The sequence below is a fragment of the Lactuca serriola genome, chromosome 1 (assembly GCF_051521515.1).
Source record: "Lactuca serriola cultivar US96UC23 chromosome 1, Lser_US96UC23_V15, whole genome shotgun sequence".
In the NCBI taxonomy this organism is placed as follows: Eukaryota; Viridiplantae; Streptophyta; class Magnoliopsida; order Asterales; family Asteraceae; genus Lactuca; species Lactuca serriola.
In genome coordinates, this window is record NC_136408.1 from 42,415,793 (window position 1) to 42,443,496 (window position 27,704).

General features: G+C 34.1%; 1 protein-coding gene and 4 non-coding genes across 5 annotated transcripts; all 5 read left to right on the top strand.

Moving 5' to 3' along the window:
• The first annotated feature begins 4,452 nt into the window (after positions 1–4,452).
• TRNAR-UCG (transfer RNA arginine (anticodon UCG)) lies at positions 4,453–4,526 on the top strand. Its single transcript has one exon. It is a non-coding gene; the product is annotated as a tRNA-Arg (tRNA).
• A 129-nt stretch (positions 4,527–4,655) lies between these two features.
• Positions 4,656–4,729, top strand: TRNAR-UCG (transfer RNA arginine (anticodon UCG)). Its single transcript has one exon. It is a non-coding gene; the product is annotated as a tRNA-Arg (tRNA).
• Positions 4,730–4,888: 159 nt separating this feature from the next.
• TRNAR-UCG (transfer RNA arginine (anticodon UCG)) lies at positions 4,889–4,962 on the top strand. The gene has a single exon. It is a non-coding gene; the product is annotated as a tRNA-Arg (tRNA).
• Positions 4,963–8,841: 3,879 nt separating this feature from the next.
• On the top strand, positions 8,842–8,925 carry TRNAL-CAA (transfer RNA leucine (anticodon CAA)). The gene has a single exon. It is a non-coding gene; the product is annotated as a tRNA-Leu (tRNA).
• Positions 8,926–12,982: 4,057 nt separating this feature from the next.
• LOC145068193 (uncharacterized) lies at positions 12,983–16,605 on the top strand. The gene is made up of 7 exons (XM_079015172.1): positions 12,983–13,103; positions 13,190–13,231; positions 13,360–14,648; positions 14,722–14,806; positions 14,973–15,129; positions 15,401–16,295; positions 16,377–16,605. Exons 1-3 carry the CDS (start codon positions 13,028–13,030, stop codon positions 13,560–13,562), a joined length of 321 nt encoding a protein of 106 aa, XP_078871298.1. The 5' UTR covers positions 12,983–13,027; the 3' UTR covers positions 13,563–14,648; positions 14,722–14,806; positions 14,973–15,129; positions 15,401–16,295; positions 16,377–16,605.
• The last annotated feature ends 11,099 nt before the right edge of the window (positions 16,606–27,704 follow it).

Below are 27,704 nucleotides of genomic sequence, written 5' to 3' on the forward strand. Positions count from 1 at the left end.
GCTATGAAGGAGGAACATCGGAAGAGTGAGCGGATTGTGGGACAGGTTTCCTCTTTCGACTATGATAGCCGAGGGTTATTGACTCTTCACCGTAGGGTGTGGGTCCCTTATCATGGAGGAGTGCGCCAGGTCCTGATGGAGGAGGTGCACAAATCCCGATTCTCCATTCATCCCGGGGCGACGAAGATGTATAGGAATCTTCATCTAGACTATTGGTGGCCCTGCATGAAGCGGGATGTGGCATGGTACGTGGAGCGGTGCTTGACCTGCAGGAAGGTCAAGGCCGAGCATCAGAGACCTCACGGCAAGATGCAACCGTTGGATGTCCCGCTGTGGAAGTGGGAGGATATTACAATGAATTTTATCACGAAGCTTCCCAGAACCGCGCGGGGGATGGATTCGATATGGGTCATCGTGGATCGATTGACCAAGAGCGCCCACTTTATTCCGATTCAGGAGAGCGTCTCGGCCGAGAAATTGGCCGATATCTATATCAGGGAGGTGGTGGCGCGGCACGGAGTGCCAGTTTCGGTGATTTCAGACAGAGACGTGCGGTTTACTTCCAGGTTTTGGAAGAGGTTTCATGACGAGCTGGGTACTCGTCTGCATTTTAGCACCGCTTTTCACCCGCAGACAGATTTCCAGAGCGAGCGGACCATCCAGACTTTGGAGGATATGCTGCGGGCATGCGTTTTAGATTTCGGAGGTAGTTGGGATACCTACCTCCCATTGGCAGAGTTCTCGTATAATAACAACTATCATGCGAGTATCGACCATCCTCCCTTCGAGATGTTGTATGGGAGGAGGTGCAGGACCCCGATATGTTGGGGCGAGGTTGGCCAGAGAGTCATGGGGAACACCGAAGTAGTGCTCGAGACGACAGAGAAGATTCAGCAGGTCCGGAGCAGGCTTCAGACTGCTCAGAGTCGGCAGAAAAGTTATGCCGATAAGCGTTGATCAGACCTGGAGTTCCAGGTCGGGGATATGGTTCTCCTGAAGGTGTCGCCATGGAAGGGCGTCATCCGATTCAGGAAGCGGGGCAAGTTGGGCCCAAGGCATATTAGGCCGTTCAGGGTTGTAGCTCGGGTGGGCAGGGTGGCGTACCGGCTGGATCTGCCAGCCGAGCTCAGTCAGATCCACAACACTTTCCACGTCTCTCAGCTGGGGAAGTGCCTAGTGGACGATACGGCGGTGGTACCCTTGAAGGACATTCAGGTCGATGGCAGCCTGAATTACATTGAGCGGCCTGTGGCGATCCTTAACCGGAAGTCGAAGGATCTGAGAAACAAAAGGGTAGAACTCGTGAAGGTGCAGCGGCAGCACCGGAAGGGGTCGGAGTGGACTTGGGAGTCGGTGAGCGAGATGATAGAGCACTACCCCGAGCTGTTCCAGGATCGAGCAGTAGACTTCGAGGACGAAGTCTAAAATAAGTGGAGGAGATTTGTAGCACCTGGTTTTTGGTATGTGTTCTGTTATTAAATCTTCTTTATTTTTGCACTTTTGGCCTTGGACTCGGCGAGTCGAAGGACTGACTCGCCGAGTAGAAGCGGGATGAGGCGCGGGGTTTAAGTCGCGGACTCGGCGAGTAGCCGCTTTTTGGGAAAAAACCTTAATCCAGTGGTTTGCACCCTATTTAAACGACCTTATGCAGCCTCCTTTCCCCCTTGATGCTCCCAAACACTCCTCATAGCAACCCTAGCCGTTTTTGTGAAGATCTAAGGCTTTTTGAGTGATTCTTGTGGGTTTTGGTCTCAAGGAAGAAGGAAGAGCTTAGAAGGATCAAGAGGGGACTGAAGGATTCAAGTTTGGTTCATCATTTGCAGTCCTTGGAAGGTATAAAGTCTGAACCTTGCTCATTCTTTTGTTAGATCCCTCTTTTGGTTGATTTAGGGCTCTTATAAGCCATTTTTGGTGGCCAACCATGTTTGCAAACATGGTTGGGGGTTTGGGCTTCTTTATCATGTCATTTTCTGAGCCACATGTCAGATCTAGGTTGCTTTTTGCACCAAGGAAGGCCCCATGCAACAAAAGAACCATTCTAGAGCCTTTTTAGCTCTAATGTCCCATGCATGCACGTAAAGTTTGTAACTTTACGTGCTAAATCGAGTTTAGGGGCATGGATCTATCATTTGGTTAAGTGTTGTACATCAGAAATCGAAGTTCCTTGTAAGGAATGTGATAGACTCGGCGAGTCCATTCCTGGACTCGGCGAGTCCAAGGGTTTTGGTCCCATATCAGCGAGGGTCGTAAGGACCAGTTGAGTGTGGAAGCGTTTTTAGGAGTCCCGAGAGTGACCCAACGTTCTGGACTAAGCAAAGGGTTCTGGGAATTCATGGTACTCGGCGAGTCCAAGACAATCTTCATGGAACTCGGCGAGTTGTTCATCAACTCGGCGAGTCGAGGACATAACGTGTTTATAGGATGAAGAGTGACTCGACGAGTTGTTCATACAACTCGACGAGTCAGGTCAGGACATGAGTATCAGTTGACGATGAACTCGACGAGTTGTTCATACAACTCGGCGAGTCAGATGTGGATTCAGTCGGTGTTCATTTAGAAGGAAAACTCGTCGAGTCATCGCCTAACTCGACGAGTAGAGACGGGTATGAGGTATGATGGAAGGATATGGACTCGGCGAGTTGACGAGTCAACTCAGCGAGTCAGGTCATCTGGAAGTTGACTTTGACGTTGACTTTGACTTGGTCAAGGGGTAAAAGGGTCATTTTACCCTAGGGGTAGATGTTAGTTTCTGACTAAGTGTTTTTGGGAATTTTTAGCCGGGGGACTTCCGGAGCAGCCGCGACAGCAGTCTGAGGATTTCCGCGCAGTTCAGCAGATACGAGGTGAGTTGCCTTCCAGTAGGGGTGGGTCTAAGGCCACAATGCTGGCCCACCATTAAGGAGTATTTAGAAGATAATTGTCTTTGTGATAATTTATCTTGGTCTGGTTTGCATTTGGTTATGTGTTATATCTGTATGATATGTTGCATGATAGGGATAGTTTCCCTGATAGTGGTCCGTAGGACCAAGGGGTAGGTCAGTACCCGGATATGTCTGAATGTGTGCTTATATCTGCTATTGTTTGCTAGTGGTAGGGGTGGAATAGTCCCCAGTTACCGGTTGAAAGATACCGATGACGATTATCGGTTGAAAGATACCGATGACGATTACCGGTTGAAAGATACCGATGACGATTATCGGTTGAAAGATACCGATGACGATTACCGGTTGAAAGATACCGATGGGATTGTATGGTATGTGGTATGATGGGGGAACTCACTAAGCTTTGTGCTTACAGTTTCAGTTTTTGGTTTCAGGTACCTCTTCATCCAAGGGGAAGGAGCCGGCGGCGTAGCATGACATCACACACACTCACATATGATTTCCGCACGGTGTTTTCTGGGATTGTACTCTGATATGACATTTGTTCATGGTTGTGGGTTTCAAACATGATACTTGGTTTTGAGATGACATGTTTATACAATATTTGATAATGAATGTTTATGAATTAATTAATCAAAAATGAAATTTTTGGGCTTGAATTTTGGGATGTTACACACATCTTCTACAGTTCCAAAATTGTCTTCCAGGGTTACGATCCGTCTATAAAGTGATCTTCATTGCTTCATTCCCACATATGCAAGTCACCATCTTTGAATCAGAAGCGATTGGATGTCGTGAAGGGTGCAACGGTTGAGCAACAGTGGAAAGGAGGAGAGATGACGACTGATAAAGCTAAAGGGTTTGCCCAAAAATCGGACATGCAATTTCTTTTAAAGAGAGAAGGTTACAACTGAAATGACGAAATTACCCCTGCAATATTGTATTAAAAATGAGTTAGCGGTGAAATGCTAACGGAGTGAGCCAGAAGGACCAATTGTCAAAAGTTTTGAAACCACAGGGACCATCTGTGAGGTTTTTTGAACTTAGGGATTAAACTTGATATTTTTGAAAACCATAGAAACCATTTTTGAAGTTTTGGCTTAAAATAATTACAATTTCATAAAGCGATAAGCTTTTTTTTTTTTTTTTTCTAAAATGGTAAGAAAATAGTTTTGATTGTGCAAGAAACAATTTATAAAATATATGGTTATTTTTGTGATCAATTTAAAAAAAGAACAAGTATTTCGTAATTATTTTAGTGATTATCTTTATTTTTTTAAACATCAAACAAACATACTCCTAAATAATGTCTATGAATCTTAGAAAGAGTTGAATTCATGATCTTTTATTGGAAAGAATCCAACCTTACGTTAGATTAAAGACTCTTTGGTGATTATCCTTGATTATTTTGAGTTACAAATACATAGATTGATATTGCATTCCTTATTATTTTAGTACGAAATAAAATACCTATCTACATTATATGTACTGAACTTGCATTGGAATTTAACTTTCAGCAAAAACGTTGTGTATTAGATAAATATATCTTTACCAAACACTTCATCAATAAGACCGCATAGCGCAGTGGATTAGCGCGTTTGACTTCGGATCAAAAGGTCGTGGGTTCGACTCCCACTGTGGTCGTTTACAATTTTTTTTATTGTGGCAAATCTGCTGAATGTATTTAGATGAGTTATTTTTTTTTTTTAATTTTGATTTTTAATAGTACCATACTATCAGTCAAAATCGATTGTGTGTATGTTTCATCAATAAGACCGCATAGCGCAGTGGATTAGCGCGTTTGACTTCGGATCAAAAGGTCGTGGGTTAAACTCTCACTGTGGTCGTTTAAAATTTGTTATTGTGGCAAATCTGCTGAATGTATTTAGCTGAGTTATTTTTAATAGTACCATACTATCAGTCAAAATCGCTTGTGTGTATGATTCAACAATTATTTATAAATTTGTAAATATGTAGTCTATAAAAATAACTTTTATCATCAATACGACCGCATAGCGCAGTGGATTAGCGCGTTTGACTTCGGATCAAAAGGTCGTGGGTTCGACTCCCACTGTGGTCGCTTAAATTTTTGTTATTGTGGCAAATTGGCTGAATAGATATTGAGTTACAAAATGGCTTGTGTTTATACTTCAACAATATTTATAAATACGTAATCTATAAAAATAACTATAAAGGTTATACTAAGAATTTAATTTGTTTGGAATGATTTATTTTAAATATATAAACATTTAAAGACCCGCTAAATATTTTTTTACTCATATCACCCTTTTACCCATCTTATTTGTTTCATTATTAGCTAGACTTTAAAAGTCTGTCCTCCGTGCAGAAATTAAATACTCAAAGTTATCACATCTCTATTCAAAAATTTACTTACAAATTAAAACTAAAACTTTGCCCAAAGTTTGTCCACCTTCCAACATAATCACCCTAAGGGTGTGCAACATGTGCAACCTCACAAGGCCCCGAAAAAAATAGGGCCCGATTGTAACAACCTTGGAGATATGATCAACTACATTGCAAACATGAGCAGTAATACAAGGAGGCGTCACAGAATAATGATTATCTTTTATGGACTCATTTGGAGTTTATGGAAGTATCATAATAATTGCATATTCAATCAAAAGATGATGTGTTCCAATAAAGGTGCTGAAAATATCAAATCTTTGGTTTATTTTTGGATAAAGAGCAGGGGAAATGGTGGACTATATAGGTGGGGAGAATGGATGTCTTCTCCATTTTATTGTTTATGACCATGTTGCTTTTTTCTTTTGAAAAGTGTATGTCATGACAATCTGTGTATCTGTTGCTTCTTGGTGCCCTCCTAGTCACTTGCTAGTTGGGGCCTCATTTATATAATTTTGTCGTTCAAAAAAAATGCATGGTTGATTAACGTAATAAATAAATCTTATTTCAACATTAATGTTTGCCTCATGTGTCTTTGTCTTAAAAATAAGAATAAATCCCACGACTATCTTTCAAATGCTGGAAAGATGGATGATTTTGGGTTCAAAATCATGTATAAATGCTATTTATTACCTTCAATTATTTATTCATGTTTTCGATTTTGTATTTGTTTCAAATTTCAAATGAATATATGACAATATATTATATATATATATATATCATTAATATAGTTGTTAGAAATATTATTATATAATCTTATTTATTAAGATAGTTTCGGTATTGTTCACAAATATTATGTAATCTTATTTATTATAGGTGTTGGGCAAAACCGAGACAACCAACAGAAGTGGAAGACTAGATTGAGACATCAATATTTACTAACATTGACTACAAGTTTTGTTGGTCGAACACTTGATGGTAAGCCGCACACTATATTTCCAAAACAAAGTTGACAAATGAGATCTTTGTTGGGAATATTAGGGTTTGCGGTGGAGATCTGGATACCAGCTTGGATCGTGATATCACTTTCCGAACTGATATTTCTACCCTATACCTGGGTAACAAGAAATTCAGCCTAGGATAATCCAAGTGGACACTTATGTTTCTAGGCACAGAAAACGTAAGCTAGTATGCTAAAGGGTTCTGGAAAGGAAAAGTCGTTTATATATTAAACACGATTAGGGTTTCATTAGGTTTGGGCCGTCATTAGTTGCTTTGGAAGCAAGTAATATTAATCTGGATTACCCTTGACCCCGCTAGGGGCGCTGCCCCTTTGGAAACCCTGAACCCCCGACTAGTCGTCGAACCGGCTTCTGACTCGATCTTATACATGCGTGCACTCCGCATAGCCCCGTACATGGATTAGAGTACAAAACATGAAGCCCCTTAGCTCACATGTTAGTTCCAGTTACTTAAAATGACATGGTGACACTAAAACCACCAACAATCTTGATAGTAATAGAATTATCCGTTTTTTTAAACACCTGTTCGAACATGCTTATATAGTGCCTACTGATTTTGTATATGGTCATTAGCAAAATTGGAAGATTCACTATCGGGAGAACATAAAGAGAAGAGTGGTAAAAAGAAAGACCTTGTTTCACTCTATATTGATATGCATGTGGGTATTTCATAAAATTATAGAAGCTTGCAAACATTTATAAGATGTAGTATTTTCATGAAATATTTTTTGATACATACTGGATATAAGTGATTATGTGCTTATTGTAAAATAAGAAATACGATTAAAGATAAATTTTTAGAAAATGTTTGTTGTGTTGATATAAAACTAATTTTTGCAAAATGTATGTTGTGTTGATATGAAACTGTTTTACAAAAGTAATGAACCTTGACAACTTTTTTTTCTTGAAAATCGTTTTATTATCATAAGTAGATCGGGTAATTGAGACATCATGTGTGAATTTCATAGATGGTCTCTAAGATTTTTCAAATTTTCATATTTCATTTGATTTTATAGGTTTGATTTTTGTTTGTGTTTCTGGGTTTGATTTGACATTAGTTCTTGGGTTCTTTCTAGGTTTGATTCTCATTAGTTTATTCTGGTTTGATAATAAGGTTTTGATTTGCATTACCTAGGTTTGAGTTTATTTGTTTGATTTTCTAGGTTTGATCATCATCCACAAATCTTTTTTGGATTTGATATTTTGGACTATGATTTGAAGACTTAATGATAGTTGCAATGAGTCAATTGCCTATGGTAATTGATCAATGAAGTTGTTAGCAAACATAACCGTCGATGTCGAAGGATGATTAATAGATTTTAAGTTAGGTAGTGGGTGATGAACTATAGTGGTGTTGGATTGGTAATGAAAGAAAGGAAGGGGTAGTGTGGGTATGATTAGGGGTGAGCTGAGGCCGAGCCTTGTCAAGCTTGGCTCAGACTCATTTAAGTTATAAGGGCTCGTGCTTGAGCTTGACTCAATCTCATGAAGAATTATACAAGCTCGACTTGTTTTTTTGTCTAACGGGCGTAAATAAGTTTTAAGCGTGTTAAAAAACTCGTTTATTAATACCCTAAATATCTAATTCTTCAAATATGTTTCTATTTTAACATATAAAAATAATAAGTTATATTATATATATGCTCGTTTAGGCTTGCGGACCTAATCGAGCTTAGTGACATAAACTCGAGCTCAAACTCGTTTAATAAACGAGCCTAATATTAAGTTCGAACTCGACTCGGACTGATTTAAAATCTGTCTTGGGCTGATCTTTTAACAAGTTGATCCAACTAAAATTGCTAATACTAATATCATCGGTACATGTAAAGCAGCCCACCTTTAATTTCTGAAAACCAACACATTCTTTGCATTCCAAATCATCCACATGGTAGTGTAAACCAGAGAAAATGAAACTTTTTTCTTCCTTTTACCACAATAATTACATTTTAAACATCTATTTTCAAATTTAATGTCTAAGAATATATGTCGTAAATTATACTAATAAAAAAAGAGATTAAGATTAAAAAAGAAAGAATACTTTACATAACCAAAACCTTTATGTAATTATATACCTATTAATTTGTAATGTCGGTATTCCTTCATAAGATTAATGTTCATTGTGTTTTATTCTTTTCAAACAAAAAATGATTAAATCCATATTATATTACAACAAAATATAAATACAAGATGCAAAATAAACATTCTTCTAGAAAATAAGGATTTTGCTTCTTGTCATAACAGATTTTCACATTTACATTTTTTCCCAAAAGAAATTTTAATTTAATAGTTTTCATCCTTTATTATTTTAAAGTTAAATTATTACTATTTTATAAGTTACAATTTTTATCTCTTATTATATTTTAAAGTTGCATTTTTATATAACTTTTTTTGTATTTTTCTTTTTTATTAATTACAATTTACAAATGAAATGAGTTATATGACCTAAATACTAGTTTGTATTCAAATTTAAACGTTACAACTTAAAATTCAAACATCGATCTCTAATAAGAGGAAAAAGAAACTAAGCCTGATGAACTGGTTTTATATAATAATTTCTTAAAAAAAGCATCGAAGTCAGGATGGCCGAGTGGTCTAAGGCGCCAGACTCAAGTTCTGGTTCTCGTGAGAGAGCGTGGGTTCAAATCCCACTTCTGACATATAATGAATTTTTTTATGTGCCATCTTTTACTTGCATTTTTTTCGTTGCCTTGATTTCGTCTTGTACAATCATAGTTTGATTTTTCTAAAAATCTGTGCCGTTCTGTCTAAATCACTCGACATACTTAAGACAACAAAATCATCATATCTATCAATGAAGCTTCCAATTCATATGTGCCATCGTTTTCGTGTGATCATCTTTGTTTGGTAAACGAAAATTGTATGAATTCTAGTTGCATTTGCAAAAATAATATGTGAATCTGTCCAATGCTCCATAATTTTTCCTTTTTTGACAATAACACCGATCGATCAGAATATAATTTCCAATTCATCTTCACCGTTAAATTGCTCTTTCGTTATCTGTCACAATTTGCATGATTGCATCTGATTTCCAGTTAGTAATTTTCTACGAAGAAATTCATTGTTATAGAGCATTGAACATGCTCCATTTCGTAACATTTAGCGAATTAACACTCTGAATCTCATATATTGTGTTGCTAATGTTGGCTTAATTTTGTTTGAAGAAAACTATGGATATTTTGTTACCAGTTGTTATGGAACAATAAACAGGATTCATCTTGTGCACTGAAACACATAAAATTTAGTTGCCAATTATTGATAAACGTTACATCATTACATGTACTTACCATTTGCATCTAGAAATGGATCATTAATGTAGCCGGTTTACACAGGTGAGGGCTTGAAACACATTGATCATGGTTCTGGATGCCTTTTCCACGATGGAACTGATCAACTGTAAGCTGCCCCCTCTTCATGCATCGACCACTTGTAACGGGTTTTTAAATCAACCTCTTTTCGACGCATTAATGACTTGTACAATAGGAAATGGGTGTCATTGATTAGGTGGATTTGTCAGTGGGTATGAATTTAATGAAATGGGACCAAGTATTCCCTTTCAGACGATAGATAAAATTAGCAATTGGTCAGTATGCTTGTTTTGAAGCACATGCCTTGCTGCTGCAATTGTTCTTGGACCTTTTTTTTTCATTCATTCAGAAGTCAGATGAATATCAGTATATCACCTTTGACCTTTTTTTTCTTACATATGAACAGGGAAATATGACAGACTCTGAAAATGATGCTAGTTTCATAATTCTTTTTATAAAGGAGGATTTTCTTTGACAGATTTTGATAAAAAAGGATTGGAGTTAAAGAATTCACCTAAAATTTAAAGAAAAACAAGAACAAGAGCACAAAGAGGAACAAATACTCAGGGAAAGAACAAACAAAAATCCCAAAAAAGATTCAAACAAATAACTGACAATTGAAGATCTAAAATGTCTATCATGTCTAGAATAACCTTGAGTCCTTGACCACCTTTTTTTATCATACAGCTTTTGTTTTGTTCTCTTAAACGATAGTACTATTTTTTATCAAATAAATTCACCAGTATTCTTTTTATTGTCTATAATTGCCACTTGTGGGTAAGGATTCGATTTTCTTTTTAAATAAATAAATTCACCTAATTTCTTTTATTGTCCTACAATTGCCACATTTTCTTGTGGGTAACGATTCAATCCTCCTTTTCATTAAATAAATTCTCTAATTTCTGTTTATTGACCTATAATCCTCTTGTTTGCCCTCTATGGCTCTATGCCTCGTATGTAAAAACTTGTTGTGAACAGTTATGAAACGAAGAAAAACTTTTTTAATATTAATTATTTTAGATGATATTACTAACAACCCATCCAACTATCAAATTTTTTCTATCTAGTTACAATTTTTACCTCAATTAAATTGGAGCAGGGCCGGTCCAAATGTATTATGGGCCCAGGGCAAAAAGAAAAAATGGGCCCCCAAATAATAAATAAAATTTAATTTAATTCAAAAATAAACAATACGTTACAAAGTCCACAAAAATCACTATTAATATTAGAAACATAAATATGACCATAACATTACCTAAAAGTGAAATTACTATCATTTTAATTCGAATTAGTTTTTCTGCATTCAAACTAGTATCATTTTCATTCAAACTATACGAACTCGACGGTTTAAAAAAAATTATGTATAGATCCTTTATAAGTTTGATTGAAGGCATCAGAAATTTTTCGTTTCTTCCTTTTTTTTTGGCTTCTAGATAATTGTTTTTTGGAAAACATTATAGATTGTCAATAGCTAAACACTATCTACTTATATGAAAAGATTACATCTGATTTTTAATATATGATTTCTGTCTTAAAGTTATAGAAGCCTAATATCATATTTAATTTAAATCAAGGTGCAACTGCAGAATAAAATCAAATACAAACAATCAAACATCTGAATTTAAAACTGGATTTAAAGTTTTGAATTTTGAATCATATATCAATAAATATATTACATTCTTAAGTAAAAAGATCTAAAAAAGTAGGTAGAAGATATAAAGTTAAGTCTCAAGAAATCTGAGAAAAAAAAAACTATAAGCTTTCAACATTTGATTAGATACGAGGACCAGGAATCAGGAATGTGAATACAAAATAAAATCAGAAACAACAATAAAACATCAAAAAAATTAGGATTGGATTTATAATTTTGAGTTCCGAACCAGATATCTACAAAGAAATTATCTTGTTAAGTAAGAAATATGAAAAGTAGGTAGAATCTATAAAGAATTGACAATCCAGTCTCCATCAATCTAGCAATCTGAGACACAGATACACAAACAAAATCAAAAAAAAAAAAAATAAATGAATAAATAAATAAAAACTATAAGGAGCGTGAATAAGAAATCAAATCAGAATGAGAAACCACTACTAGAAAATAGACCTTTAATGACGCGCTTTTTACGACGCGTGCTGATTAACGATACGCAAAAGGACGTGCCCTTAAAATAGTGTCATTTCTCCAAAAAAATTTAAGGATTTACGTCACGCATTATTGCGTGCCCTTAATTTAGTGTCTCAAGAAAAAAAATTAAAAACACGGAGGGCGCTTCATCTTAAACGCGCGTCGTCTGTACCTGTCGCTTTATAATTTTAATGAAACGCGCTTTTAGTAGACGAGGGGGAAACGAAATCCTTAAAATTTTAACAACCCGCCTTGTTTTTCTATCTTCTATCTATTTTTCATCTGTACAATCCACTATCCCTCTCTGATACTCTCTCCTCTAGATCTCCCTTCATTCTCTACCTCTCGTCTCTCTATAAACCTCGAAGGCGAATCGTAATTGATCTGCGAGGTCTCCTTCTTTTTCTTTGTTTTCTCAGGTACGACATCATCCCAATCCATTAACCCCTTTCATTTTTCATTAAAAAAATCCTAATTGGCGGAATCTTTGGATTCGGTCAACAAGGACTCTCTGTAATCGCGCATCTTTCTTCACAAGGGATCGCTCCAGGTCTTCAATCTATCAATCTACAATGGCTATTGTCAAGTTACATCGAATCAAGGTCTAGGGTTTCAAATGCTTCAAGTTCTTCCCAAATAACTTCCCCTCTCAAGAAGATTTTCCTTAATTTTCTATCGAACTTGGTAGTTGTTGAATCGGTGCGTATCTATGTCAAGAACCTGCCCCGAGATCTGTTGCATCTATGAATGAGGAAGATTTGGTAAGGTAACTCACTCGATCTTCTACCTCTCTCATGTTTTCAACACATAAAACACAGACAAACCTTGAAGAGAAATTTCAAGCTTTTGAATAAAAATCCTCAAAAACCATCGTGATTTCAAACGAAACCCCTCCCCCTAGAGTCCAGACGCTTCTTGTCTATCGATAGCACATAAAATCTAGGTTTTCTATTGTTTTTATCGACCAGAGATTTTCAATGGAGAAGACAAAACCTGGAAAGAAAGATTCAGATGCCTAGAAATTTAAGGGCATAAACAAAGTTTTTCGATGTATTGTTTCTATCTACTTTTTTTTTTTCTATGAACTCTATGTATTCATTTTTCTCGTATGTGTTTAGGATGTCTCATATCAAGAGATGAATTGTTGATGTGCTTCAACCTAGGGAGACAGTAAGTTTCTTGTTATGTCAAATTGTTCAATTCTCTTTTATTATTTTTCAAACTGATTGATGAAAATAATAAGTATAATATTCTTTTCAGGTGTTGCAAGCTTTAAGAAGGCTGAAAGGAAGTTCTAATAGAAAGGAAAAGATGTCAGCTGAAACAAAAATTATGTCTGATCAACTAACTGAAGATGCCATGAAGCTGGTGGAGGATGGTGACTACAGTTGAGATAATCTTCTTTCAACATTTTTCTTTATATTTATTATAAATTTGTCAACATTCTGATTTATGTCATAAATATTTCTGTAGATGTGTATGATGAAAAACAGGAGGTCTTTCAGAGGGAAGCAGGTAATTAGCATTTCTTTATAAGTTTAATAATGAAATGATTTAAATATCAATAATACAATATTTCTTATATTCTTAATTATTGGGAATGTTATTAGTGAAACTCTGATTTCATTTTTTTATAATTTCAGAGGGATTTGAGAACCTAGCATGTGCTAGAGGGGAAGGGACCTCTTCTAGTTCAGGAAACAAGCAACCTAATTCCTCTGGAATGAGTTATATAAAACCGTCGTTCTTCCTTGTGTTTGTAGGTGTTTTCTTTGATTTCCCTTTTCTTTCTTTTTTCAACCTGACAGATTTATATATATTGCAGGGATACATTCAATGTTGTTGAAAATTTTAGAAGATAATTAGAGTTTTTACAGAAAGTATGGTGACCTTTTCATACACTGACAGATTCTATTTGTATGTTCGAAGCATTTTATCTTTAAGCATGTGATAAGTTGCTTTCTATTTGCAGGGTGCTGATCCATTAGACTTGAAAGTTGGAACTGCAACATCAGTTAGCCTGCAGTCCACCTCGCTGACAGATCAATATCCTGACAAGTTTGTGACAAGGTTTATCTCTATCCTTTAATGAGCCAATGGTTATTTTACTCATTTTTTGTAATATCATCATCATGATTGATAAGCTTACTCTTTCCTTTCATGCTACCATACTGAAGTGAAAGGCAGTTTTGCAATAACCACTTCACATCATGGAGATTCTGTTAAAAGCTATCAAATATGATCTTATGAAAAACTTTTGATTACTTATTTTTATTCCAAAATTGACCCTGCATCAACTTCCTTACTCTTATGACACTTTATAATTTTCCATCCTCCCCTATGTTGGTTGTGGGGGTATTTTGGTCATTTTATTTTGTGGTGATTAAATTATTAAATCTTTTATTGTTGTTTAGCTTTCAATCCTGATTTTTAGATGAATGTGCAAGGTTTATGTTATATACAACATCACCTAGATCAAGATCCCCGTTCTTCTAAGTATACGTAAGTTGTTGAATTTCCATAATAGTAAAAAACTGTTTACCATTGTTGCAGTATGTCGACACAACTATACATATTTTCATTTGTTTATTTAGGAATTTATCTAAAGTAATGTTTTGAATTTGAATGGCATGTATGGATGAGCTGTTAATTTGACCATATTAGCTTAAACTTCTAGGCCACCGTGTATAATTTCTAATGCTGAGTTTGTTTACTTCTGTTGTATGCTTTCCTGAACTACTGAAGTACCGATTGTCAAGTATCTTCTTCCCCTATTTTTCTTAGAATAATTGAACGATGATTTTTTAGTTGATGTGTGGATTCTTACTATTTGATTGTATCTTTTTCTAGCCAATTAGGTGCTCCTGTATGGGGATCAAGTTATTTCTTGGAAGAATGGGCGTAGAGAAAAACTACTTTCATGAGCAACAAGGTAAAATTGTCATAAGATATTAGTTTACTTATATTCAGAGTTATATTAACATGAGAATTGGTTTTGTGAACAGTTACAGTTTCCAAAAGCAACAGTTGAAAGCTCCTGAGGTTGAAAACAGTCTTGAAGACAACGATTCTGTTAAGTAAAATGGTTCAGTGAGTGCATTACAAGATCGTTTGACTTTGGTTGCTTTAACTAAATACAATTTACCAAAGCATACTTATGTTTCCAATATATGCAATTCATCTTTAGCTGCTTTAACTAAATACAATTTACCAAATTACCCTTATACTGAATTTTTGTCACATTTGTTCCTTGAAGTTGGAAGTAGAAAAAGGGTAGTTTGCACCACCATCAGCAACAAGAGAGCAGCCCGTCACAAAAAGTTCAACGCCTTTTGAGTTGAACCATGTGGAGCCCACTGCACAAAGATCTGGGGTTGAAGCTGTGGAGGATTCATTTGGTGTAGAAGATGAAGGTACTTTTCAAGATTCTTATTTTCTTATTTTCTCTTTTGCTAAGAGTACGTGTCTCATACTCTTGAATCTTAACTTTTATATAACTTTAAATTCCCTTTCTCTGATTGGCTAAAAAATTTGCTCTTATTCATACTTTTATTTATGTTGTCTACGAAGAACTACTTAAATTAATCAAGTTTGCATACCAATTTCATGGTACTTCATTTTTTTTTTTACTATTTCATGATTAACTTTGTGATTTTTATGTTTTATGTGAATTTCCTTATGCAGACAATGCTTATGAGGGGCTAGGAACCAATGGATTTTCACTAGTAATGGATCCTTTTTATTCCTAATTAATACATTAAAGACGATTAAAAAAAAACTAGAAAATTAAATAATCATCGAAATGCATGCTTATTGCACTAGTGTTTTTGAGGGAGATGATGCTTGGTCTGCCTTTATTAATTACTATTTTGCACCCAAAAATGGTATTGATGTTGTCTCAAGGACCCATGAGGCTTCAATCTATACAGGTAAAATCTATACACGTAAAATGATGCTTGGTCAGCCTTTATTACTATTTTACTTTCATGTTGCAAAAGGTTGACATAATTGTTGGAAAGCCTCAGAATTTGATTATTTACATAAGAAACAAAGTGGAGGCCAAGGTCAATATGGAAAGGTAATTGGGTAAGAAATAACAAACTACTTTCATGTATTTTTTTTTAATTTTTTACATTGTGTTATACAAACACAAAGCAATTTTCATTGCTATAATTTCCAATGTCTTGGTAAGAAAAAAATATATGAAAGTACGTAGCTAAGTATGATTGGTTAGAAACTGAGAAAAAGGTTATTACCTTGCAGCTGTGAAAGCAACAATGAGTTTCTATTTATGTTTAAAGATATGTTATTTTTCTTCTTCATTGTTTTAATTATGGTGTTTGGCTGTATTCTCTTACCTTTAAGCTTCAAACACAGTACTATATGGCAATGGTAAGCAGTTCTTAACCCACAAAGTGTCTTAATTCATTTTTCTGTTTTTATAAGTTGAATTTGCACTTTTTATTGACTTTTGGGTGGGATGTAGCTGTACTTGGTGACTACCTTAGCTCTTACCACCCAAGCACTTTACTATGGTTACTTCTGTCATCAAAATACATCAAAAAGGCACGATCATAAGGTAAGAGTTTTCCTTTTTTTTTTTTAATTCATATCATATGATAGACAATTCTTAATCCATAAAGTTTCCTCATTTTTACAGATTGAGTCAGTAGACAAGAAAATAAAATGCAACCTGGAAGAGTTAACGACTCCTATGCTATCAAAACCCACTCCAAGTTAGCCAATTCCAGCTGCTGATTACGATTCTGCCCCTAAGAGAGTATACTACATGTAATTGTTTTGCAATTCCATGACATTCCTATTGTAGATTAGATTAATACAAATTTATATATTGTAAGAAATAGAATTGTATGACATTAAATTTTATGCAATGGATTGTATTTCTTGTATATGGTACTTTATTTATATTATAAGACATTAAATGCAAATTTAATTTGAAAATTAGTAAATCTATAAATAATATTTTTTTAAACATTTAAATTTACGATACGCAAAAATATGTGTCATCTTCATTTATGACATGACCTTTCTTGACAGGGGTTTTCTTGATACGCATTGTGTGTCATTAACACGTGCGTCGTAAGGTTACGACACGTGAATGCATGTCGACTTCTTTTATGACAGGGCCTTTCTTGATACGCATTGCGTGTCGTAAACGCGCGTCGTAATTGCGCGTCGTAAATGCGCGTCGTCTATAGACGACGCGCAGGGCCTTCCTTGACACGCATTTGCGCGTCGTTTGAGCCTTTTACGACGCGCAATGAGCGTCGTAAAAGGCTGTTTTTCTAGTAGTGAACAAAAGAATCAGAGGAAAAAAACAAACAAAATTTTTTTATAGCTAACCTTATGGTTTTTATCTCATTCATCTGGTGCTTTGCAATTTTGCATTCAATCGACATAACTGATTATAATCCGAAGGCTGGTATGAGACTACGAGAAGGGAAGAAGTCACACGACATAACTGATTATGAATCATTCTTCTGATGTTGATTCACGAGGCAACGATTAGGATTCACGAGGTGTCAATTAGATTAATTGGTTCCCGCTTGATGAGGATTCCTGTAAGACGCCCCAAACGGTAGTGTTTGCTTAACGTTACTTCAAAAAGCATTCCATAGTCTAGACAAAAAAAGGTTATTTCATTAGGCTAAAGTTTGGTTAATTTTATAATTGGGCCCTTAGAAGACATATACACAAATTTTATTTTTTATATATGTATATATATTATATATTTGAGAAATTTTGGGCCCCTTAAAATCGTGGGCCTTGGGCGGTCGCCCGGGTTGCCCACCGTCAGGACCGGCCCTGAATTGGAGACATGTATTTGAATTTGAATCATGAATTCTCATTAGCTAAAATGTCTAACAATCTAGACCTTGACCACCTTTACTATAAAGTTTTTTTGTTTTGCTCTCTTTAAAGATAGTAAACATAGTAAGTACTACTTTTTTATTAAATAGATTCATTAATTTCAATTGAATGATGTCTTATAATCGGTGACATTTTTTTGTTCAGCTAGCAACCATTACAAAATACGAGCAACATTGATTGATATTGGTTTACATAATTCCTCTATTTATTAAGGATATTTATTAAAATAATCATTATAAATAAGATTTTCAATAAAAGAAACATTTTTTTTAATGTTTTGTGAAAATGGTATTGTCCTAAATTGTCATTCCATACTTGTTCTTGATAGTGTGGATGGACCAAAAATATTTAATGTAGCACATTTTTATTAAAAGTTCTCTTCACTTATGTCTTAAATATCTATTTTGAAATGTTTAATAAGACTATTTTTTAATCAAATGTGTGTAAGAGTTTATATGTATATACTTCCCTTTGATATGTTTTTAAGCTTTTTTTGTTAAACTTTAGTAAATAATCGAAGCATTTTCTCGAAATTTCGAAATTGTTCATTAGTTTTCGGACTCGTTCTTGAAATCCCGAATTTTTCTCTTCCAAAATCCGGAATTTTGGACCGAAATGAACGTTTTTGAAACAAAAATACTTTTGATTTGAGTGGTCCGGAATTAAAGTGAAACCAAATAAACTGGTTGAACCGAATAAGGTTCAATTTAATTGGTTGAGCTTGTTCGGTTTATTTTTCGTAAATTGTAATTCTAAAGCCTTATTTAGTTTAGTTCACTTAATATTTTCACCATTCAATTTAACCAAACAAAATGATTAAGACTTTAAAGTTATAAACCTTTTTACTTTCTAATTTTAAGTAAACATATACATTCTATAATAGATTAATAAACAATTAATATGTTACCATAAATAATGACAATCATTATAGATGATGTTTGGTCTTCATCTGCTTCTAATCTTGCGCAAGAAACACTGTCAATTGTGTGCACATTCGTGATTTAAAATTGAAGGACCACGACATCAAGCACAAATATTATTATTATTATTATTATTATTATTTATTTACTGTTTGGCTGCTATAAGGCTAAGGGGAGTGGTGTTGAGCTCTTTGAGCTCCACCTTAGCTCCACCAAGGAAGAAAAGGGGGAAGATGGAGGAAGAAGAAGCGAGACTCGGCTTGCCATTGCCGAGTTATCCTTTTGATCTCGGCATGCCGAGTTCAACCCAATGTTCGGCGAGTCCATGTCACCTTTGACAAGAGTGTGCTGGGTCAAGTCCGTGATACCTAATTAACAGATTAAATGATTATTGGCTTTGGGTTTTTAGAAAGTTTCACCATCTTACAAATATGTTTGTGTAGGATAGTGTAAGAAGCAAAGTTCAATGGATGGTATCATGGTAATATATAAGTTTGTTAACAATATTTATAGAAAATCATTTTAATGTAAGAGAAATATAAGTTTGTTATTTGTATTTAACCGTAAACTAACAAAACAAACCTAACCAATTAAATTGACAACTGATTAAAGTGAATCTTATTTGATTCGGTTTTTGTTAATATTTTAAAAACCAAAAAATTGATTAAAAAGAATCGAAGAATCCGATAACCAATTGGACCGACTAAATAACACTCCTATTCGGAATGATCCATCCCAAAAATATTAATCATTTACAAAAATGGTTATTTTGTTTAATATTATAAACTTAAAATATAGTTTGTTAGTTAGGTGTGATTGTTTTTTTTCTAAAAAATCACTTCTGGCCACTTATTGTTATGTCGTGCAACACTTGGCCCTTCGCAGTTGTTTGTTTTTCAGAAGACTTCTGACTTAAAAACTGATGCGCGTGTGCTGTGTGGCGCAACACTTGACCCTCTGCTTCAAATATCTTCACACCTTACTTTAACTTATTGTAGCAGTCTGCAGATGTTAAAAAACGAACATATTTTTTATTACATGCTGCAGCCGTTTGGTTTCCCTCTTCTGCTACAGAGGGTTACAGAGATGATATGTAGACTTTCAGATATTTTTGCTTCCAAAAAACAAACAAGACCTTAATATCCTTTTATTTAATTGTTATCGTATGCTATTTTAATTGGTCGGGTAGTAGTCATACTTTTGATTATATCATATTTTAAGTCAGAAATTGCATTTTCTTTTAGACAAAAAGGAATGAACAAAGTTGGCCCCTTATGAAAAAAAAAAGTCTATTTAATTTGTTTGCCATTAAGATTATAGACTAACACGGATGTTAGTGAGATATATTATAGAGTATAATCTTTTCTCCAACCCAAAAGGATGGAATAAAATGAGAGGGGGACCTCCTTTTGATCTCTGGTCCATGGACCTTAATAACCTCCATCATCATAGAAAATAGTCCTACAAAATTTGTTAGTCATGTCCAATCTTGTCCCCTGTTGGTAAAAATAAAAAGATAGGAGGAAAATGAAATGAACAAGTAGAAACAAATTAAACTACGTTATTTTCCATTGACTAAGTCCACTCGGAAACATTGATCATTACATCTAAATAGTACATGCTTCAATCAAACAGTCAATCCCTTGTTGAAAACTGTAGACGGGACAGCAAAACGAGCTGAAAACGATCTCGAAAGATCATCGAAATCATTCACCATCAACCCCTGATCAAAATTTTGTGCATACTCACACGGATCATAACTAAACTGCGTCGTATTCAAAACCCCATGCACTTTCTTCTTCCTTTTCTTCTTCTTCTTCTTCATCTTCTCTTTCTTGATTTTCCCCCACAAAATTCTCCAAATGGGCCCACCTTTCAAACCCATATTGATACTCACGTGGATGAACACGTGGTATTGGCCGGTCTTGTATTGACTCCGGCAGCCGGAGTTGCACCAGCCGACAGTGGCTTCCATGGCTAATTTATAAGAAGTTAAATGGAAAATTGAAATGGGTAGAAACTAGAAAGAGGAAGAACTAAAAGACACTAGTAACCAGTCCCCCTTTAATGTGTGCTTTTGTAGATGAGTGGATGTGCATATATGGCTCTTTATACTGATTTAGGAATGCTTTTCTGTGGTTGTTCTTGTCGTAGATATATAGTACTATATGTTTTTTTTATATAATTGTAAGACTTTGGATATAACGTAAAAGCCATGGGGTTTAAATATCATTATTTCTTATCCAATATTATTTAATACTTTATCACCATACATTAATAAACAAATGGTAAAAAATAAATTATTCCATGATTATGTTTTGGGTTAATGTATTGATAATTACAACATTAATTAATATGATCAATTAAGTACATTTCATGTCTTGTAGATAATTTTTTGTTGTTCGTTCGAGGATAAATCCAAGTGGTGGCTAGTATATTTGGCTAATAAGGAGGTCATGACTTCAATTCTTGACATATACTTACTAGGTGTGAGACCCGTGTATTACACGGGTTTATTAAAAATAAAAATTTAATATAAAAATTTAAACATTAAATATTTTATAAAATAATACTTTTATATAACATAATGTAATTTTTTGGAACATTTATAAAAGAAATCAAATATTCTTTAGAGCATTTATGAGACTTTATTATCAAATTAATAGAATAATTATCTTTCCTTATAAGAAATTTTATTTTAAGAAAATAGAACTTCCAAAAAATGACAAGTGGAAAATAATAATTCTAAAACTCCCACAAAATTACATGTGACAAAACTCTTAAGAATTTAACAAGTGGCAAAAAAACCCTTCATTTATTAAAGAGGATAACTCAGTCGTTTAAAAAAACGAAGATAAATACATTGTGTTTGATTTGGACGTATATATTTTCAACAATTATTTAGACATAAAGAGGAGTTACATGACTATACTGTTTTGTCATGTTCTCGAGATCTTTATTTTTCGTGTATCTTGTTATTATAAAACATTTAATAAGGTTTGTGAATGGTTTATTAAAGATTATATGCAAAATATTACCTCATCTTTGTTAATAAGTATTTTTTTTTATCATGAATTTTAATTCTAGTTAATTTGTATCTTTTGTTTATATAGAATCGTTGCCTTGGTTTTCGGAACTTGTTCTCTTAAAAATATGATTAAAAGAAACTTTATTAAATAACATATAATTAAAATTTGTATTTTATAAAAGCAGTTATATCATAATTTTTCCAAAATTAAAAATCAAAGACAAATATAATTAGAAACCAACAGACTGAAAAAAAAAAAAAAAAACTAACGAAGAAACAATACCATTCATAGCTGGGGAATAAAAGTGTGAAAATGTGGTAGGAAATTGTAAACCAACAATGAACAAGAATCTACTGAAGCGGAACGAAATTGGTATACTTAATTCAGTACTTTCGGTTTTATATCGATGCAAGCACTAGTTGTAAATGTATGTCTATTTAGGTGGTAATGTAATTTAAGATTTATTCATCATGCTTTAATTTAAGAGACATGATCGATAGAGTTGGATGGAGAAATGGTCCCAATGGAATTCTTGCAATTTAAGATTTAATATAAATGTATGTCTATATGTAGGTGAAAAATGAATCAAAATATATTAAAAATAACAATGTTTAAATTTGATTAAAAAAGATGTTGGAGTGTTAGTAGGAAATTGGTGATCTAAATAGATAATTTGACTCAGAACGAAGTGAAGAAATTCGAATGACGATTTTGTAAGGCTAAGTGTTTGAAGTGGGCTAAAGGCCATAAGGCCTAACGTCGTACACAAAAAAACACTTATCACATGGGGGTTCGGGGTGGAGAGACCTATTTAGTATTACAAATATTCTTGTATACAGGGCCGAGCCAGTAATTATGATTTTCACAATTAGAATCTATAGCAAGAAGGGAGCTAAAGAGGAATACTCATAAGTGTGCTAAATTTGCAAGATGTGTTAATACTTGTGACATTGTTTAAGTTGCATATGTATCAACAATCGAAGATAATATTGGTTCAAATGAGCCAAGATCATATAAAAAGACTATTGCAAGTAAAGAAAAATTAGATTAGTTAGCTCTTTAGAAAATAATGAAATATGAGATCAAGTACTATTAACAAAAGGAGCAAAATAATTTCCAATTAATCTCTTGGATTAATTAATATTCAAGCCCTTTAATTAATTAAAAGAATTAGATTAGTTAGGTTTCCAGGAGCTTTTGGAATATCCAATTAATCTCTTGGATTAATTAATATTCAAGCCCTTTAACTAATTAAAAGAATTTAATTAATTATCAAAATAATTTCCAATTTTTTTAATTACTTAAAAAGTTTCTTTAACAAGTTATCTTTCTTCATTTCCTTATTGCTATTTAGGTCGTAAGGCCAATCCAAAAGGAATCTACTACTATTAAACATATTACCAAAAATTATTTCCAACAGTTGAGTGTTTCACTGTTTTGAGTTAAGCGAGTTTCATGTCCATAAGAAGAGAGGAGTCTGGTATCAGAGAAAAGAAGAGCATGAGAACACGAAGTAACCACAATAACCATTGTGATGGTCATTGTTTGTTGTTGGTTTAGGTTGGGTGGACACTGCTATCGATACCTGCACAACTACAAAACCATATCAAATTATTGCCAAAATTCTATCTTTCTTGTTTTAGGCTTTGTTAGTTAGTATATGTTATTTATTATTCATTTCTTTTGTTTTAAATTCTTTGCACTTTAGTCTTAGTGTTTGGTGAGACTAAAAAATTGCTTAATTTGTTTGACATGTAAAACTAATTTGTTTTATTAAGCTTATTGCAATTTATTATTTCGGCCCCAATAATATAATATCGTAACTTATAAACCAACTTTTTAGAAGTAATTTATCGTAGCTTATAAACCAACTTTTTGATAAGCCACATTAGGGATGATAATTTGGCTCGAAAACCCGAACCGAACCGAATTAGACCCGAATAAGCAATTCGATTCGGTTTTCGGGTATCTATATAACGCTTATTCGGTTTTTGGGTTATTCAGTCCGGGTTACCTGAATAAGGGCTTATTTGGTCTAAAGAACCGAACCGAATACGAAGAGTCGTTTTTTTCCCTTACACAATTTACGTATTCGGTTCTGTGATCATCACAATCGATCCCAAAAAAACCAAATCGAAGATCATTACCCACTTAATACACCAAATTGAATATCCTATTACACCAAATCGAGTCGACTACTTACATATTGATGATTGCGACAATTTTGTTTGATCAACAGTTGATGATTGTGAATTGCGCTTTCCGATATATTTTTTTGATCGACAATTGCTCCTTACGACATTAGTCTTTGATCAGCATTAGTTTTAGATTGACTTCCGTACTTCAAACTTCTGTGAATCATCTCCTCATCTTGTTTTCTAGTTTCTACTCCATTCAATTCATAGAAAATTGGGTTCCAAATCAAGAAACACAAGTAAAAATTTATATCTTAATCTACTACTCAATCTTTCAATGTGTTATTATGATTGTTACTCATTGAAAATTGGATGTGTTAATCTACTACTCAATCTTTAAATGTGTTATTATGTATGTTATCAATTGAAATTTGAATGTGCTATGTTAACAATTAATTTTTTTTCTATAAGTCCAAGCAATGGGGACTTTGACCTTGAATAAGAGAATTTAATGAAAACAACCATATATGTTCTTTTACTTGTTTTATTCCATATTGATGAAGTTATTCGGGTTATATACTTAAAGATAGATTTTTGGGTGTTTTGGATGTTTAATTTTTAGTGTTTAATTTAGTTTCTTTAAAAGATTTGTTATGAAATCATGAGCTACAAAAGTAATACAAAATATTCGGGTTACTCGGGTTATTCGACTCCTTAATCATCTTGTACATATTATTTGAGTTATTCGGGCAGGAACCGAACCGAACCGAATAATACCCGAACCGAACCGAACCGAACCCGTATTGCTTATTTGGTTCGGTTTTCGGCTCATACAATTACCCTTATTCGGTTTTCGGTTTGTTCGGGTCGGTTCGGTTTGGTTCGATTCCGACCCGAATAACATCCCTAAGCCACATGAGATAACTTATTAATTTTTCAGTAAGGTGCCAAGTGGCGGATCCTTTAAGAGGCCAGAAGGGGCCATGGCCTCCCCGTTTTTTTAGCCTACTAACATAAATAATTCATTAATTAACTTATATCTAAGGATAATATTGCTCTTGGCCTCCTGGGTTTTCTGAAATCGTTAACAAACATATGTAAATAAATCAAATAGACGGAACGAAAGATATTGAATCCATAACCCTTAGAACTCATCCCATACAAAGTCGTCACTTCATATAAAATCTCGCCCTCTCCTCCGCTCTTCCATCTCACTCCACCACAACGCCGCTTGCCTTTGCTGACCACACACACAATGATTGCTCGCTTGATGCCTCCCAGTCGCCATCTCCATCTCCCATTTGCTTCTTGTTCTGTATTTGTAGTTCGGATTTATGAGGATGACAGTAAGGTATTGTGTTTTGGGTTAAACTTTATTTGCTTTTTAGATTAGATATTCTCATATTCAATTTTGATTTGGATATTTTATTTAAATATATTTGTGAGTATTGCTTTGTCGATTGTGCTCGATGCACCACCTGCCACGTTGATGTCTTGATTAATTATTGATGGCCCTTTTTCTATTTTAGAGTGTTAAGTGTTCTCAATTGAGTTTGAACTTATGAGTCTAATTTAATTACTTTTTCGACAAGCTAAACTTTTATTAGGCATATAACGTTTTGTTTAATTGTAATGCAATTGGATGTTTTTATATTTACATTAGTATAATTATTAGTTTTAGTTGATTTTGATTACAATTTAAAATAATATAAACAAGATTTATGTATAAGTTTGCCATAGGAATCCATTTTCAAACAAATAAGTATTAACCTGCAAATCTAATTTACTTTTAAGTTGCTATTAATCAGGGGCGGAACATGAATACTAAAACCGAGGGGGCCGAAATCAAAACTTTATAATAACCATGTAAAGAAATCGTTTCAAAATATGATACTATCAAATTTTAAACAAATAAATTAAATATATGTAACAAACAACCAGTTTGGAGAAAAATACAAGTTACTTAGTTACTTTTCACTATATATAAGATAACATATGTTACGTATTATACCCTTTATTGTATTCAAATTGTTTTTACATTTTCAAAGAATAACACGGTATAAAAATGATAAATATTTTTACATGCTTTATCATAAAGCAATTGTGTATGATTTTAGTCTATCTTACACGATAAAGCAATTGGTGTCAGATGTACTTTGTTCTATATATCTTCACAATCACGGTTCACACTTCACAATCTTTAACCAAGAAATAAAGAGCAATGAGAGAGTACCGTAAGAAACCAAGTATAGCTCACTTTGGTAGAGAGGAGCCTGGACCGGACAGAAAAGCGGTAGCCGACAGATCGCAAAGGGGATGTTATAGGTAAACTGTCTGGCGTCCTGTTGAGATGAATGAGCGCTCGAAGAAGGCGTCAGTCCGACAACGACAACAGGTGGAGGAGGTGCAATTAGGCGACAACGTCATTTTGGCGGTGAAATTTTGAGTTTTCCCGGTGGATTGATACTTTTCGTGAGGGTTTTACTGATTTCTATTACCCAAAACTTGAGCCAAGAACCTCATAAATTTGATTACATTTTAGCTTTTTATATAGTTAATTGTTTAAGAGATATAGTTGCCTAATGGGATTGTTACAACTTTTTCGTGATCTCCTTGATTTTTGGTTAATTTGGTATGTTGTTTCTTATTTAGAAACTAAATTTTATTAATTTTTTTTACATATATATCAGTAAATATATATCAGTAAGCTTAAATCAGGGGGCCTAATTAGCCAATTTACAGATTAGTTGATTTATTTCATATATACAGTATATATATGCAGGTATTAGAAGCTTTAAAACCGGGGAGGCCATGGCCTCCCCTGGCCCCTTTTAAGATCCACCACTGCTATTAATGTTACATGTGTAAGATGAGACTTGAACCCTTAACTAGTAAGAGGTAGGACAATACTAATATTGTTAGAGTAGAAGCATTTTTGTAACAAATAAATATGTGTGAGAGGCACTATTATACAAAATATGTTGTCATATTGAATTATTATTTATACAAGATAATTTTTTTAGTTAGCCCACAGTTTGAAAGTTTTTATCGCTATGTTTTTGTTTCGGCCCCCCTATTGTTGTTGCTTGTGTTCTGCCCCTGAAGGCACCAACCAGAACCACTACCTTTTTTATAAGCTAGTTGAGATAACTTAGTGATAACTTAGCTTATAAGCTTAAAACTTGTTTTTCAGGTGAAGTCAAACACAACCTTAGAGATCTTTTTGCCGCCTCCTAAAGAATCACCAAAATGAAAATATTTTATTTAGCATAATATATATTGTGAACATTGATTTTGTAAAATTATATTAACTGGTTTCCTCGTGGTTTACCAAGAATTATGAATTATGTCAATATCTTTATGTATAAACTTCTTCGTTCCTATGGATCGTTTGTTTGGTTTACATACCCATGGACGTCATTACCTGTCATTACTGCTAAAAAAACGCTATTTTCGAGGGACACTTTTCTCGGAAATTCCTAGGAAAACGGCATTTCCGAGGAAATGCCGAGAAAATCCTATGCGTCAGTAAAACCCTCCTAGGAAATGTTTTGTAAGGGATTTACGAGGAACTTTCTGACGCATTACTAGGAAATGGTTTTGTCGTAAGTACCGAGGGTTTTCCTAGGAATTTAGTTTCCGAGGAATTTCCTAGGAAGATCATTTCCGAGTAATTTCTAAGGAAGATTATTTCCGACGAATTTCCGAGGAAGTTCATTTCCGATGAATTTCCGAGGAATTTCCAAGGAAGTTTATTTCCGACGAATTTCCAAGGAAGTTTATTTCTGATGAATTTCCAAGGATTATTTCTGAGGGATCTCCGAGGAAATTTGTTTCCGTGAAACCTTTAAGAAACTTTCTTTACAGCTTTTTGTGACACTTGTTCGTGACAGAAGTTCTTAGGAATTTCCTAGGAACAATGCAGCTATAAAAAAAATTAAAAAACCAAAAAATTTAGCCTAAAATGCAGAAAAAGAACTAATACAAAAAAACTTAGTTCATTCCATATATC